Source organism: Sinocyclocheilus rhinocerous, unplaced genomic scaffold, assembly GCF_001515625.1.
Source record: "Sinocyclocheilus rhinocerous isolate Xijiao unplaced genomic scaffold, SAMN03320098_v1.1 scaffold4355, whole genome shotgun sequence".
In the NCBI taxonomy this organism is placed as follows: domain Eukaryota; kingdom Metazoa; phylum Chordata; class Actinopteri; order Cypriniformes; family Cyprinidae; genus Sinocyclocheilus; species Sinocyclocheilus rhinocerous.
The window spans coordinates 234,935-247,711 of record NW_015665823.1 but is presented as its reverse complement, the minus strand read 5'-3'; the positions used below and the strand labels follow the sequence as shown (position 1 = coordinate 247,711).

The following is a 12,777-nucleotide window of genomic DNA, read 5'->3' as shown; positions in this document are numbered from 1 at the left end:
ACACCTGGAAATAATGCGAGTAAATTTAGAGCAGATTTATATTGGATTGAGCAAACATGGGGAAAAGCTTGTCATAGGAGGAAGCTGTCATGGTGGCAGTGTCTGCCAAACAGCACTAGTACGCCCAGTGGCTCTCATCCCTGTCTGATGGATGAACCCGGGGTCGTTGGCTCACTGATACCGTCTTATCGCACTCCGCAAGGTGGTCCTTTGAGGTTTAGCCTACACCAAATTCTGGCGAGTCTCGCAGGGCATCCTTCCCAAATCACTCAAAATCCGTGGCAATGAACTAACAAAGGCCCGAGATCAAAGGCTCTCAGATGATGGAGCTGATTTCCCACATATTATTCTGCGTGTATTTCATACATTCATTCATGAAGATATATTATCAACTGCCTGCCTTCTCCTCTATACCTGACACCCCTCTCCAGTGTTGACAATCACGGTTAACTGTGATAATATTGAGTAAATGTGTTGACAACGATGATGACGAACTAATGGGCTTCATATCTTCATCATCATCGAAACATCTCCAGTAGGCTACATGTAAACATTTGCACGTAACTGCAGAGAAAAACATCTGAGTGACCAAATTATGATGAAATTGTAGCCTATCATATTTCCTTTTGAAACAGTTTCTGAATATAGGTGCACGTTGGGCTACAAATATAGCAAATAAGAGACGTTTTTTATAGTCTATTATTATATTAAGTGTCACAATAATTTATTCATTATAGGCATATACTCAATAACGTATATCGAACATCAAGGATGTACTAATATTGACATTTTGGCTCATAAAGATTTCTTTGTTAAAGCCAGAATTCTACATTGTAGCCTATATATTTTTTCATTGTATAAAAAATAACACTTAGCGAGAAAATATTATTATGATAGATAAAATATCACTATAAAGACTAAAATAAAATGTAGGCCTATTAAATTTTAGGCTAAATACATTTTTAAAAGTGTTCAAAGCTCTAATTTAGAATTTGACAATAATGCATCAAAAACATTGTAAAGTTATACAGAAGTAAATATGAAGAATTATTTATTTTATCATTTTAAAGGGCCTAAATATCAAATATCAGACATTTGCTTACAATATTGTCCAATTCTGCTAGATTTAACAAAAATGCTGATAACACATACACACACACACACACACACGCACACACACACACACACAGTGCATCCTTAATTATTACATACAATTTGTGAAGATGTGTACCTTCAAAAAGGTAAATGAGAGAAAATAAAATTGAAGAATCAAATCCAACGTCCCCTAAAATCATCATTAACATAGGCTATCGCGATTATTTTTGTGCATTTTTGGATTGGCCAGAAATGAAATAGAATTCACAACAGTTAGCTTTTGCAATTTGTGCCTGTCTACCTTTATAACCTGTCTAACATGTTTTACTCAGCGAGGGTGGGTTATGAGGCTACATGATTTCCAGTTTAATCTGAACACCCGAAAACGCTGAAATGTGTAAAACAAACAGCCGCTAATGGTACTTTTCAACCCTACATCCCCAGCCGATATCACTGAAAATGTGTTACTTTTGGCCGCATAATTAATTTCTGATTGAGCCCTGAAGCAGTTCAACAATATTACGCATTCGTTTCCTCCCTCAATCCGCTGAGTTATTTTTTATGCATATCCATTCACAATATAAGTCTATATTTTTCTCTTCACATTTGCCCTCGATAAAAAGCAAAATAATAATGAATCATTTCATAAATAATGGGTTTAGGGGCTTATCGACCTCGCAGTGGCCGCCACTGCGCTCTTATCTCGCCTGGCCACATTGCGCCCGTGTTCCGCTCCCCATACTGAGAGAGGCGCGCGCTGGACGTGATGTGGAATTATATAGACCTCACTTCCAGTTCCACACAGCACTTCAGTGCATCTAAAACCTCAGACATGGATGACCCACCACAAAATGGCTCCATGCACACACTAACATCCACCGCCCGACGACGGTAAGAGGCGAAAATTGGTGTTTCTGCGCTCCTTTGATACTAACGCAGGTCACAATTATGCTTTCTATCGACTCCAGATGATTAATATGAGGTCAGATATGATTTATAGAATTTTTATTTGGTTGTACTCGGTCTTGGAGCAAATAGGCCTTTGAGCCTGCAGAATGCAGATATCGATTCGCCATTTATTTTATATTTAACGAGCGCTTTAGACACGATCGTTTAATCTAAAGTTACGAAATTCGATTCATTTCGATTCGATTTTCCACACAAAACCTCCCGCCTGCTATTTTCCTCTTTTCCGTTTAGTGCTTAAAATAACAGTCATCATAACTCCATCAATAAACGGACGGATCCCATCGATATTTCACATTTATAAAACTAAAATTCACATTGTGGTCGGGTTATTTGTTACTAAATATGGTAAACACGGATTATTTGTTTTTCAAGTTTGTTGACATTCACGTGTCGAATTATTAATCTATTTGAGACCGTGTAAATAGCCTATGTTTATTATCGTCAGATTTTGTTGTTAAATAAAGCTTGTTTTAAAGCAACTCTGAGCAAATATAAGCACTTGCATATATTATAAATATAAGAAGATGATACATTATAAATAGGCTAGCTACGGAGTAAATGTATAAGAGTATCTAAATTGGGCATGATGTAGGCTATTAATAATGATCTTGCAGTAAAATAAACTTGATGACACATGGATTGTCTGAGAATGAAAACAACATAAAACGAATATTATCGTGCATCAATCTTAGACATCGTTTTTTTTTTATCAACGACGAAATGGCATTATAAACAAACAGTCAACTATAGAAAAACTAAAATATGTTTTTAAATATCTATAATATTTAAAACCAGACATAAATGTGCAAAAATGGACGCAACTACTCACGTAAAAATGTTCGTTTTAGCTCCATTCCTGGATTTAAAAAAAAAATGAAAAGACAAACAACGCATACAAATAAATGAAGCCACCATATTGACAGTAACATCACCCCTAAAATAAATAGGTTAATATGAATTGATATTGAAATAGGCTATACGAAATTATAGTGATTTAGATTATAGTTACGAGCAATGTTAAAATAATACCGAAACAACAACAACATAATGATAACAAAGTTGGTCATTTAAGTGTAAGAATATGATTTAACATGCAAATCTATAAAGATGTTATTGAATATGTCCTGTAATAATTACGCATTATTTTCTGTTAAAAATGTAGAACATGTTAGCAGAAGATAAGCTCTTTCCCAACCAAGACACCGGTTATCTCCAGATACCATGAACAGAATGATGATATGACAGACCAAGGTCAGGTCGAGACCAAAAAACAAAACAAAAAAAAAAACACCACCTGCACACATAGGCCTATATCATAAAATAAATTTGACCGAAAACTCTTTGAAATGCATCAACTGTCGTTTGTAGGCTACATTTATGCAATCTTGCTTGACTAGCCTATTTACTCTCATACTGGTGCAAGAACAAACGTCTAAAACTGATCAGGCCTTTGCATGGCTCAGTGAGACACATGACACGTGTTTCCACAGAGCTGCTGTATTACTGTACCCTGTCAGTGTTTCCAGTCACGCCCGCGCTCGGCACAGAAATTATGCGCCGCGCGTAATAACGCAGGCGTTCAATCAATGTTCCTAAAGGTGTGTTCTTTCACAGGCGACCTCCGATGAGAAGCTAAACAGCCGCTGGATTGATTGGTTGGGAATTATAATTACCTTTGGATACCACTATATAGGCTATATACAAGCTTTTGGGAAAACCGCTTTTTTTGGATTTTTACTCAAGTATGATGGAAAAAATGAAATCCGAGCAATTTCCGCTCAGCCCGAGCGCGGAGGGAGACGCGTGCGGGAAACAGGAAGGCACGACGGCGGAGACGGGAGAGCATCACCTCCCAGAGGAGCGCGGCGTCCTCAATGGCGTTGCCAAGGAAACGGCGCACCACGCCACCGAGCTAAAAAAGGAAGTGGCGGTGATCGAGCTGTCCAGGAGAGGAGGGAGCGCGGATATAAAAGGCAGAGAGCTCAAGGCAGACATCAGACATAAGGTGCAGACCACCGAGCTGTGCAGACCACCGATTCCACTGCCGCTGCCTCCCAGAGAGCCGCCGAGTGACACTCGAATGGTGCAGTTGAGTCCGCCCGCTTTCCCTCTCCCGGCTCGAGCGATGCTCTACAGCAACATGACCCCACCGCTCGCCACTATTAACAGGTAACTTCTGCTGTTACACTCCGTGCTGAGTAGGATATCAAACAAAGATATTTTATTTCATTTAACATTTAAAAATGTGTTGCAAAGTTAAGATGCATTTATGAAAAACATTGCTTAATGAATCTGTATTCCACTTTTTGCGCATTTTAATATTTGCAACTATCTGAAAATCCGTAATTTCTCGATTTTATATTTTCTCTGTAATACACTAAAACAATCTGTAAATATGATTTATTTTATGATAGCGTACCTGAAATGATCGGTAGACTACACTGTAATGCTATGGGAGCCTACAGTTACTTGCAATTATTTATTTAGCCTATTAAAATGTATATTAAACGACACTGAAACATATAATGAATTAAAATAAATAATTATATAAACAATATATAAAAAGGTAAAAGATTCACCTTCTTTTTTTTTTTAATCAGTTTTCATTTTCTCACATATATGTAAAATATAATTGCATTGAAATGTTTTATGTACAAACATGCTATCTTGCCTATTCTATTCTATTCTATATCCAGGCTATATCAAATATGTAAGCACTTCGTTTTCTCCATCAGCGATGTAATATGTAAAAGATAAATGTAATGCATTCAAATTTATTTTAATACACTTTACCAAAGCCTTTTCTATTGTACTTTATAATTTAAGTATTTCAGTGATTTCTTTCTTATTTTTAAAGACATTTTTACCTTAGAATATATAATACAATGCATTAAAATGTATTTTTATATGCATTTCTTATAAGCTTTGTCCATTGCATTCTAACACCTTAATTTAAGTGCAATTTAAGCACTTTTTCATTTTTCTTGGAATATGTAAAAGATAAATATAATGCATTAAAATGTATTTTTATATACACCTTTTTTAAGCCTTTTCTATCCTATTCTTTTCTATTTACATATTTAGGTGCTTTCTTATTTTTAAAGACATTCTATTCTGTGTTATTCTATTTTCTGTTTTGTTCAATGACATTTGAAGCAGATAAACAGAAACATTTTAGGAAACATCAGTTTTCTTACATCGCATGTCCTGAATTGCGTGTGTTTCTCCTCAGTGATTTTGCTGGAGAAGCGGATCAGTATGGGATGTATCCCAGCAGTCGAGTGAAACGCAGACCTGTACCTTATGAGGTTGAAATCAACGATGGTAGGAGCATTTCAGATCTTTCTAAGTATGGATAGCCACTCTTTGGCTGTGCTTTTCTCTTTCTTCTCATGATGTGCCATCCATCATCTGTCTCATTTTCTCCATTTAAAACAACATCATGTGCCAAACAAGCCATATTTAGTAAAAGAAAATATTTAGTAATTTTGCAAAAATATGGAAGAATGCAAACAAAACGAATATGATCAAAATAACAAGATAACTTCCCAATGTCTTTATTTGCTGTACAGTTACTTTGTGTCACTTTTTTTTTTTTTGTAAAATAAATATTAGTTAGCTAAAGTGACAATTTCCATGATGTCAATATCTTTGCATCCCTAAAAATCATACTGCATTGCACAGAAATGCATTTCTTAAACTAAACGGAGAACAAAATAATCTTGTGAAACAAAGAAGATTTAAGACAGTAATCAGGGATGTGTGAGAGAGAGAAAAAAAAGTGGTTACAGTTGCCAATTGGAAAAAAAATCAGTGTATGCACTGGAGAGATAGCTGCGACTTGCCTATAAAAATGCAAATATGAGTCAATGTGTTTGGCTGCGAGTGCTGAGACAGAAAAGCAGGATTCAAATGAGACGAAAACGGCGACTGCGCAACACAATATGTTCTTATACGATATAGAAGAGCATCAAAGGTAACGCTACCCTCGCCGCCGTTTCGAAAAACGCTTTAAATTATTCCTTAACTATCAAGAGGTTGGGAATCCATTTAACTAAGTGTAATTATATGAAGTCACTGGTGCATCAGGCAAAGTGAAGCATTGATAGCCCTGTTCCAACAGAGCTGTCTAGGATGAGAAATGGCCCTGAATAATTGAATGTAAAATGCCATAGATAATAGAAAGGTTAATTAATTCTTGGCTAAATAGGGGGAGATAAAGAGCTAATCTATCAGTGAGAAGTGAGTGAACACCTTAGGTGTGTTCACAAGGAAACCACTGTTAAACCACTCAACCACGTCGCAGATTTGTTCCGAACAAGAACTAAAAAAATGCAGATTTTGACACACCAAACCAAACACTTCCTTTGCTTTGCAGGTTCACAGCCCAAAGTCGTGCGACGGATTTTCACGAACAGCCGCGAGCGCTGGCGGCAGCAGAACGTGAACGGTGCCTTCGCCGAGCTGCGCAAGCTCATTCCAACCCACCCTCCGGACAAGAAGCTCAGCAAGAACGAGATCCTCCGCCTGGCCATGAAGTACATCAACTTCCTGGCCAAGCTCCTCAACGACCAGGACGACATGGTGGGCGGCGAAGCCCCCGCCCGTGCCGCCCGAGATGCGACCCTGGCGCGGGACGACCTCCTTCAGGAGATGCTGAGCCCAAACTCCAGCTGCGGGAGCCTGCTGGATGGCGACGCCAGTCCGGAGAGCTTTACCGAAGACCAAGACTCTTTGGTGGAGTCCAGGTCTTCGGCGAGGGGACTGCATCACTCCAGCCACCCGATAGACGGAAACGCCAAGCGATGACTGATTTGGCATTGACGGACTGAGAAGGCGCAATGCTTCATGGACCTCAACTAGCGTATGTTCATGTCGTGTGCAAGCATATTCTTACGTATGACTTTCTGTTGAGCTCTTCTCTTCGCGCTTCGACAGACACTAAGGTGCCCTCCGCGGTGAAACGTTGGTACGGGGGAAAACGTCAGGTAGATTTTTAAGTCCACACTTAGGCAGGAATTGTTGATCGCCACCTGGAAACGAAAGAAAACAGATTGAATGGTACCCACATCTCATCAGGTACACCGCTGTGAAGGAGGTCATTGGAAACAGCTGGACTTGTACAACGAAAAAGAGCATTTGAAGCAAGAAAAGGAATAGTTCACCCCCCAAAATGTCAATTTTGGCATCATTTACTCACTCTCGTCTCACTCCAAATGTGCGTTTCTATCTTCGGTGGAACCTAGAAGAAAAAAATGTGAAGAACCGTACAATGACAGTCAATGGGGTCCAAAGTTTTAGTTTTGGACCCCATTGACTTCCATTGTACGGATGACTTGTATTGTTCTTCACAAGATTTAAAGTTTGAAGTGACATGAGGGTGAGCCCCGGCTTTGGCTTTGTGCAACGTCTTTGAGACAAATGTGTACATACTGGGAATTGTAATGAGTTATGACTTTTATTTTAAGTATTACGAGCATCAATGGCAATAGCAACAAAATGCTATTTGGAAAAAACGCCATTTTGTAAATGGTTTTTTGGTATTATGTTTCGAATCCCACACGCATACAAGAAAAATGGTGGAGGAGGTACAAGAACGTGTACATAGACCGGGATAATGTCGTGTGTCTGTAACGATGTTCCTTTAGACTGGTTCTTTTGCATTGTGATCATGGTACACCATTAATTCGCATCTCCATTTCACCTTCATTCATTCATTCGTTTGTTTCTTTGGCTCAAACACCCCTCCAACCCGACCATCTCGCAATGACGCATTCATGGAGTAACGTTCTGTCACTTTATTTGACTTGTATGAACTTGATCTGCTTTTTAGCAGAGGATTGAGTAACCAGTCTTGGTACCTTTAAGTCTTTTATTGGGTATTAAATGAGCAAGCAAACAAAAATTGTTTTATTTTAATGTGATATTTAGTAGAAAGACCTTTGTTGTAAGGTGAGAATCTATCTATGAATATATGCAATGTTATATCACACAAATTTTATATAAAAACCCACAAAAATAAAAAACACAAACCTGAACATGTGTGCTATTCTTCTGAAAAATGCTGAATATAATAGAGGATTTATTGTTAGTGTGGACATTACGTTCATATTGTCAAATGTCTGAATTATAATAGACTTTTCTGTTGCCATGACAACTGTAAAGGTAGAGAAGGAAAAAAAATCCAGTGGAGCGTTTTACGAAGTGTCAAAAATCACAGCAGACAGGGATTAAATTGTGCTTTGAAGGGACTGAGATATATGAAAATACTGTCAAATCACTCATGCTAGTCGGGACTTAAAGAAAAAAATACAAAAATACAATATATTTTTTATGTAAGGAACAAAATGTTAAATCCCTGACATGAACAATGAATACAGTGGGATGTGATAACAAGAAATACCTTTAACAAGATTTAGATTCAACCAAATACTGCAGGCGCTTAACACGACAAAAACATAGATATGCCCTGCTCAGAAAAAGCCTATCTTATTTTAAGATTTTGAGGGTGTGAGGACAGTCAGGGTCATAGCAGGGCATACATGGGTGTTTGAACCCTGGGAATATGATTCTGAAGGGCTGATAAGAATCAAAGCCAATGAAAAAGTCATTGGTCGGCCCCAAGGGGCCCTACAGGGACTGTGAAAAACTGATCCAAGGGCAGTTCCCAGACCAATCACTGATCCACACCCACACCCACACACATGAACGACCTTCCCAAACGCTCTCCATCCTATCAGCTGGAGGACATGAGAAGCATTTCAAGCTACATGTCAAATATCTGCACAGTCACTCCTCTTTTATATCAAGAGGAGATAGCGTGAAATCACAAATACACAGTTTGTATGAGGATGGACAGTGATTGATAGTATTTCATACAACATTTACAGTATTTTACATTGATAGACCACCTAAAAAAAATTTAAATGGGTTATTATTTACTCACGTTGTTCCCAAATGTTTTTTTTTTCCCACCTGGTTTGATGTCAGTGATGATCGATCATAAGATTAGACACAAAACAAAGTAAGTTTGAGGCAACTGACGTCAAAACTGGTGCAAGCCATCTTGACGCACCATACTTGAATTTATGCAAACAAGATTTAAAAGCTATGATTAATTTTTTTTAGCAAATTTAAATTTTGTGGTTTTAAAAGACATGGAATATATATACAGTATGGATACTTTCACACTGAGCTCCAAAAATGACAAAAATCACCATAAACAATGCGTAGATCGATTTATTTGTAGTGATATTTAATGAATAACAGATAAATAAATAAATAAATACATACCTTTTTATATGATATATTATTATATAAAATAATATTATATTATTTAATTTTATATTATTTTTGGTAAAAAAAAAAAATTTAACTTTGACACTGAACTTGAAAAATGACAAAAATACTACTAATCACCATAAATGAAATGCTTAGATTTATTTATTTGTAGTGATATTTAATGATCACTAGATAAATTAATAAATAAATAAATACATAATATATTTTTTATATTATATATTATTAGATAAATAATATTACATTATTTAATATTATATTTGGTAAAAAACACCATAAATGGTGTTTATGCATTTAAACATTTGAAATGTTTGTTGTTTACTCATGTTTATTTAATGTTAATTGTGCTTTTTCACCAAAAATCTGCATAACAGTTATGGTGATTCGACAAAACATTGTTAACAAAAAGTACAAAAAAACAATAAATAAATAAATATTAAAATGCATAATACTACATAATATTATATTTTAAACATAATATTTGGTGGAAAAAAGCACCATAAACGAAGTGTATTTATTTATAGTGATTTTTCACCAAAAATCACCACAATTTTTTTTTGGTGCTTCGACAAAAATGTTGCACCAAACAGCATTAAATAAAAAATAAATCACCATAAATAAATAATAAGCAAATATAAATGATAATTATAAAAATACTAAACTTTATTTATTTGTGGTGATTTTTGTCATTTACGGAGCTCAGTGTTTATATAAATACTACTGTACAGAAAAGAGCAGCCAATACAATCTAGAAAAATAACTCCTTTTTTTGGAGGTTTGGAATGACATAACGGCGAGTAAGTGATGACAAAACTGTCATTTTATTAAGTGTTAAATAAGCTTCATTGTAGCTCTGAATCAAAGTGCACTATTATATTTAACTATTAACATGACCATGTCTCATTTATCTCATTTATTAAGTAAACCACACTCTAAACAGTTCCGTTGTGGACTCAACATCAAGTTCTGTGCTGCTCAATTAAGAGTTTTATTCATCCACTGAAGATTAGTCAGATCTTCAATCGTATCCGCTTCCCATGAATACTAAAGTCATGTGAAACACAGGCCCATGTGCATCCCACCAGAGATTCAACACACCATCAAAACACTCTAATTCTATTAAGTCCCTTCATTCATCTTCAAATGCCAATGCTCTCGCTCTTGAAACGGTGGGCTGGTGGTACGGATTCAATCAGGCATTTTTGACGGCATCTTTTCCCTTTTTAATTAACTGCGGCATAGTCGCTATCCGCCTTTTTCCCACCAGTGACCCCAAACCGGAGGATACGGAGCTTCAACCTGGATGGATCTCAAAGGAGCCCCATCACAACAGAAAGACATGCTCACCGACTGATAAAGACCACCATTATTCTGAGATAACTAGACAAGGGGGGAGAGTATTCAATTAAAATGCCCCTCCTTCTGGGACCAGGACATCCCAGTGAACCTCCCAAAGGTCTGGTTCTCAGAGGCAGGATGGGCCAGTGGAAAGAGTCTCCTCTGGGGTCTCTCACGGCTATCTACCACACCATCGGCTGAAGAGGCTCCCTTGGGGAGCGGGACGGTATTTTACACGAGGTGTTAATGAGTGGGCAGAGCCCTTTTCTAGTTATAAAGCGGTGCTAATTTCCTCTGGACTGCAAGACGCTCATGTGTCCCTTTAGTCCAGAGGGGCGGATCGTGGTCTTTGTCCAACTCCGCCTCTTTTTCTCTGTTTTGGTCTGTTAATCATTTGCTCTGTCACTCTTTAAGAGCACTCTCTCATGTGCACTCATCTCTTGTGGTTTAATAAGAGGACGAAGATGGTCAGCAATGCCCTCAAGTTCAAACAAACTTGTCATTCATCACCTTTAAGTTGTTGTAGGTTAGTCAAGTGAGCTAAGGAGTAGTTTACCCCAAAATGAACATTTGCTGAAAATGTACCAACCGTTGGGCCATCCAATCTGTTCTTCATTGGAACAGATTTGGAGAAATTGAGCATTGCATCACTTGCTCACCAATGGAGCCTCTGCAGTGAATGGGTGCCGTCAGAATGAGAGTCCAAACAATAATCCACAAGTAATCCACACAACTCCAGTCCATCGATTAACATCATGTGAAGTGAAATGCTACATGTTTATAAGAAACAAATCTATCATTAAGAAATTTGTAACCTCAAACCTTTGCTTCTGGCTAAAATATGAATCTTCCAGTGAAAAAGCAGTGTTGTCTGAATCAGGAGAGAAATATACAGATTAAGCACTGTTTACAAGCAAAAACAGTCCAAAACAGTTCTTAACAAATATGGATTTTGAGGTGAGAGGACTACAGGGGATAAATGTTTTCACTGGAGGAAGCGTTTTTATGAATTATGGCCTGGTGTTTTTGCCAGAAGTGACTGTTTATGCCTTAAAGTTAATGCCTTGATGGATTTGATTCCTACAAACATGCAGCTTTTCACTTCACAAAACATTAACTGATGGACTGGAGTCCTGTAAATTACTTTTGGATTATTGAGATGTTTTTATCAGCTCTTTGGACTCTCATTCTGACGGCACCCATTAATTGCAGAGGATCCAATGGCGAGCAAGTGATGTAGCCTAATGCTAACTTGTCCAAATCTGTTTCAATGAAGAAACATCTACATCTTGGATGTGCCGAGGGTCAAGGGCTGAGAGTCAATTTTCACTAAATGTTCATTTTTGCACGAACTATTCCTTTAAAGGTTATTCCTTTAAACCTACAACTTCAAGTTGATGAATGATGAGTTTGCTTGAACTTGAACCCAACACACGAATCTGCGTCAATTAGCCTACAGATAGTTCGTGTTTTTTTTGTTTTTGTTTTTTTTAACTCTAGCTAAACTGTAACTTCCACGGCAGCAAAGTGGCACTGGTGGGTTTAATGTGTCAAACAGCCATTCAGTGATCTATTACTAATTGAAAACCATGGAATGCTAACCAGACAAATTCCGTTATCGTTGAAATCTAAAAATTTACGGTTTATGCAGCGTCTTCACTTAAACCTTTGCGGAGATAGGACTTTCTCCACTGGATTAAAAACTCTACCGTCGTCTAACGAACAAAAGAAGTATTTATGATAGCAATGAATATTTATAGCTGCTATCAGATATCACTGGGATAACAGTTGAATCAGATGTAACCAGATCCCACCCGTCACATCGCTAACCAGACAAATTCCGTTATCGTTGAAATCTAAAAATTTACGGTTTATGCAGCGTCTTCACTTAAACCTTTGCGGAGATAGGACTTTCTCCACTGGATTAAAAACTCTACCGTCGTCTAACGAACAAAAGAAGTATTTATGATAGCAATGAATATTTATAGCTGCTATCAGATATCACGGGGATAACAGTTGAATCAGATGTAACCAGATCCCACCCGTCACATCTGTTATTCCTTTGCGATAGCTAAA

General features: G+C 37.3%; 1 protein-coding gene across 1 annotated transcript; it reads left to right on the top strand.

The window, feature by feature from the left end:
- Positions 1-1,913: 1,913 nt before the first annotated feature.
- Positions 1,914-8,095, top strand: tal1 (T-cell acute lymphocytic leukemia 1). The gene is made up of 4 exons (XM_016542659.1): positions 1,914-1,986; positions 3,679-4,233; positions 5,297-5,388; positions 6,443-8,095. Exons 2-4 carry the CDS (start codon positions 3,809-3,811, stop codon positions 6,871-6,873), a joined length of 948 nt encoding a protein of 315 aa, XP_016398145.1. The 5' UTR covers positions 1,914-1,986; positions 3,679-3,808; the 3' UTR covers positions 6,874-8,095.
- The last annotated feature ends 4,682 nt before the right edge of the window (positions 8,096-12,777 follow it).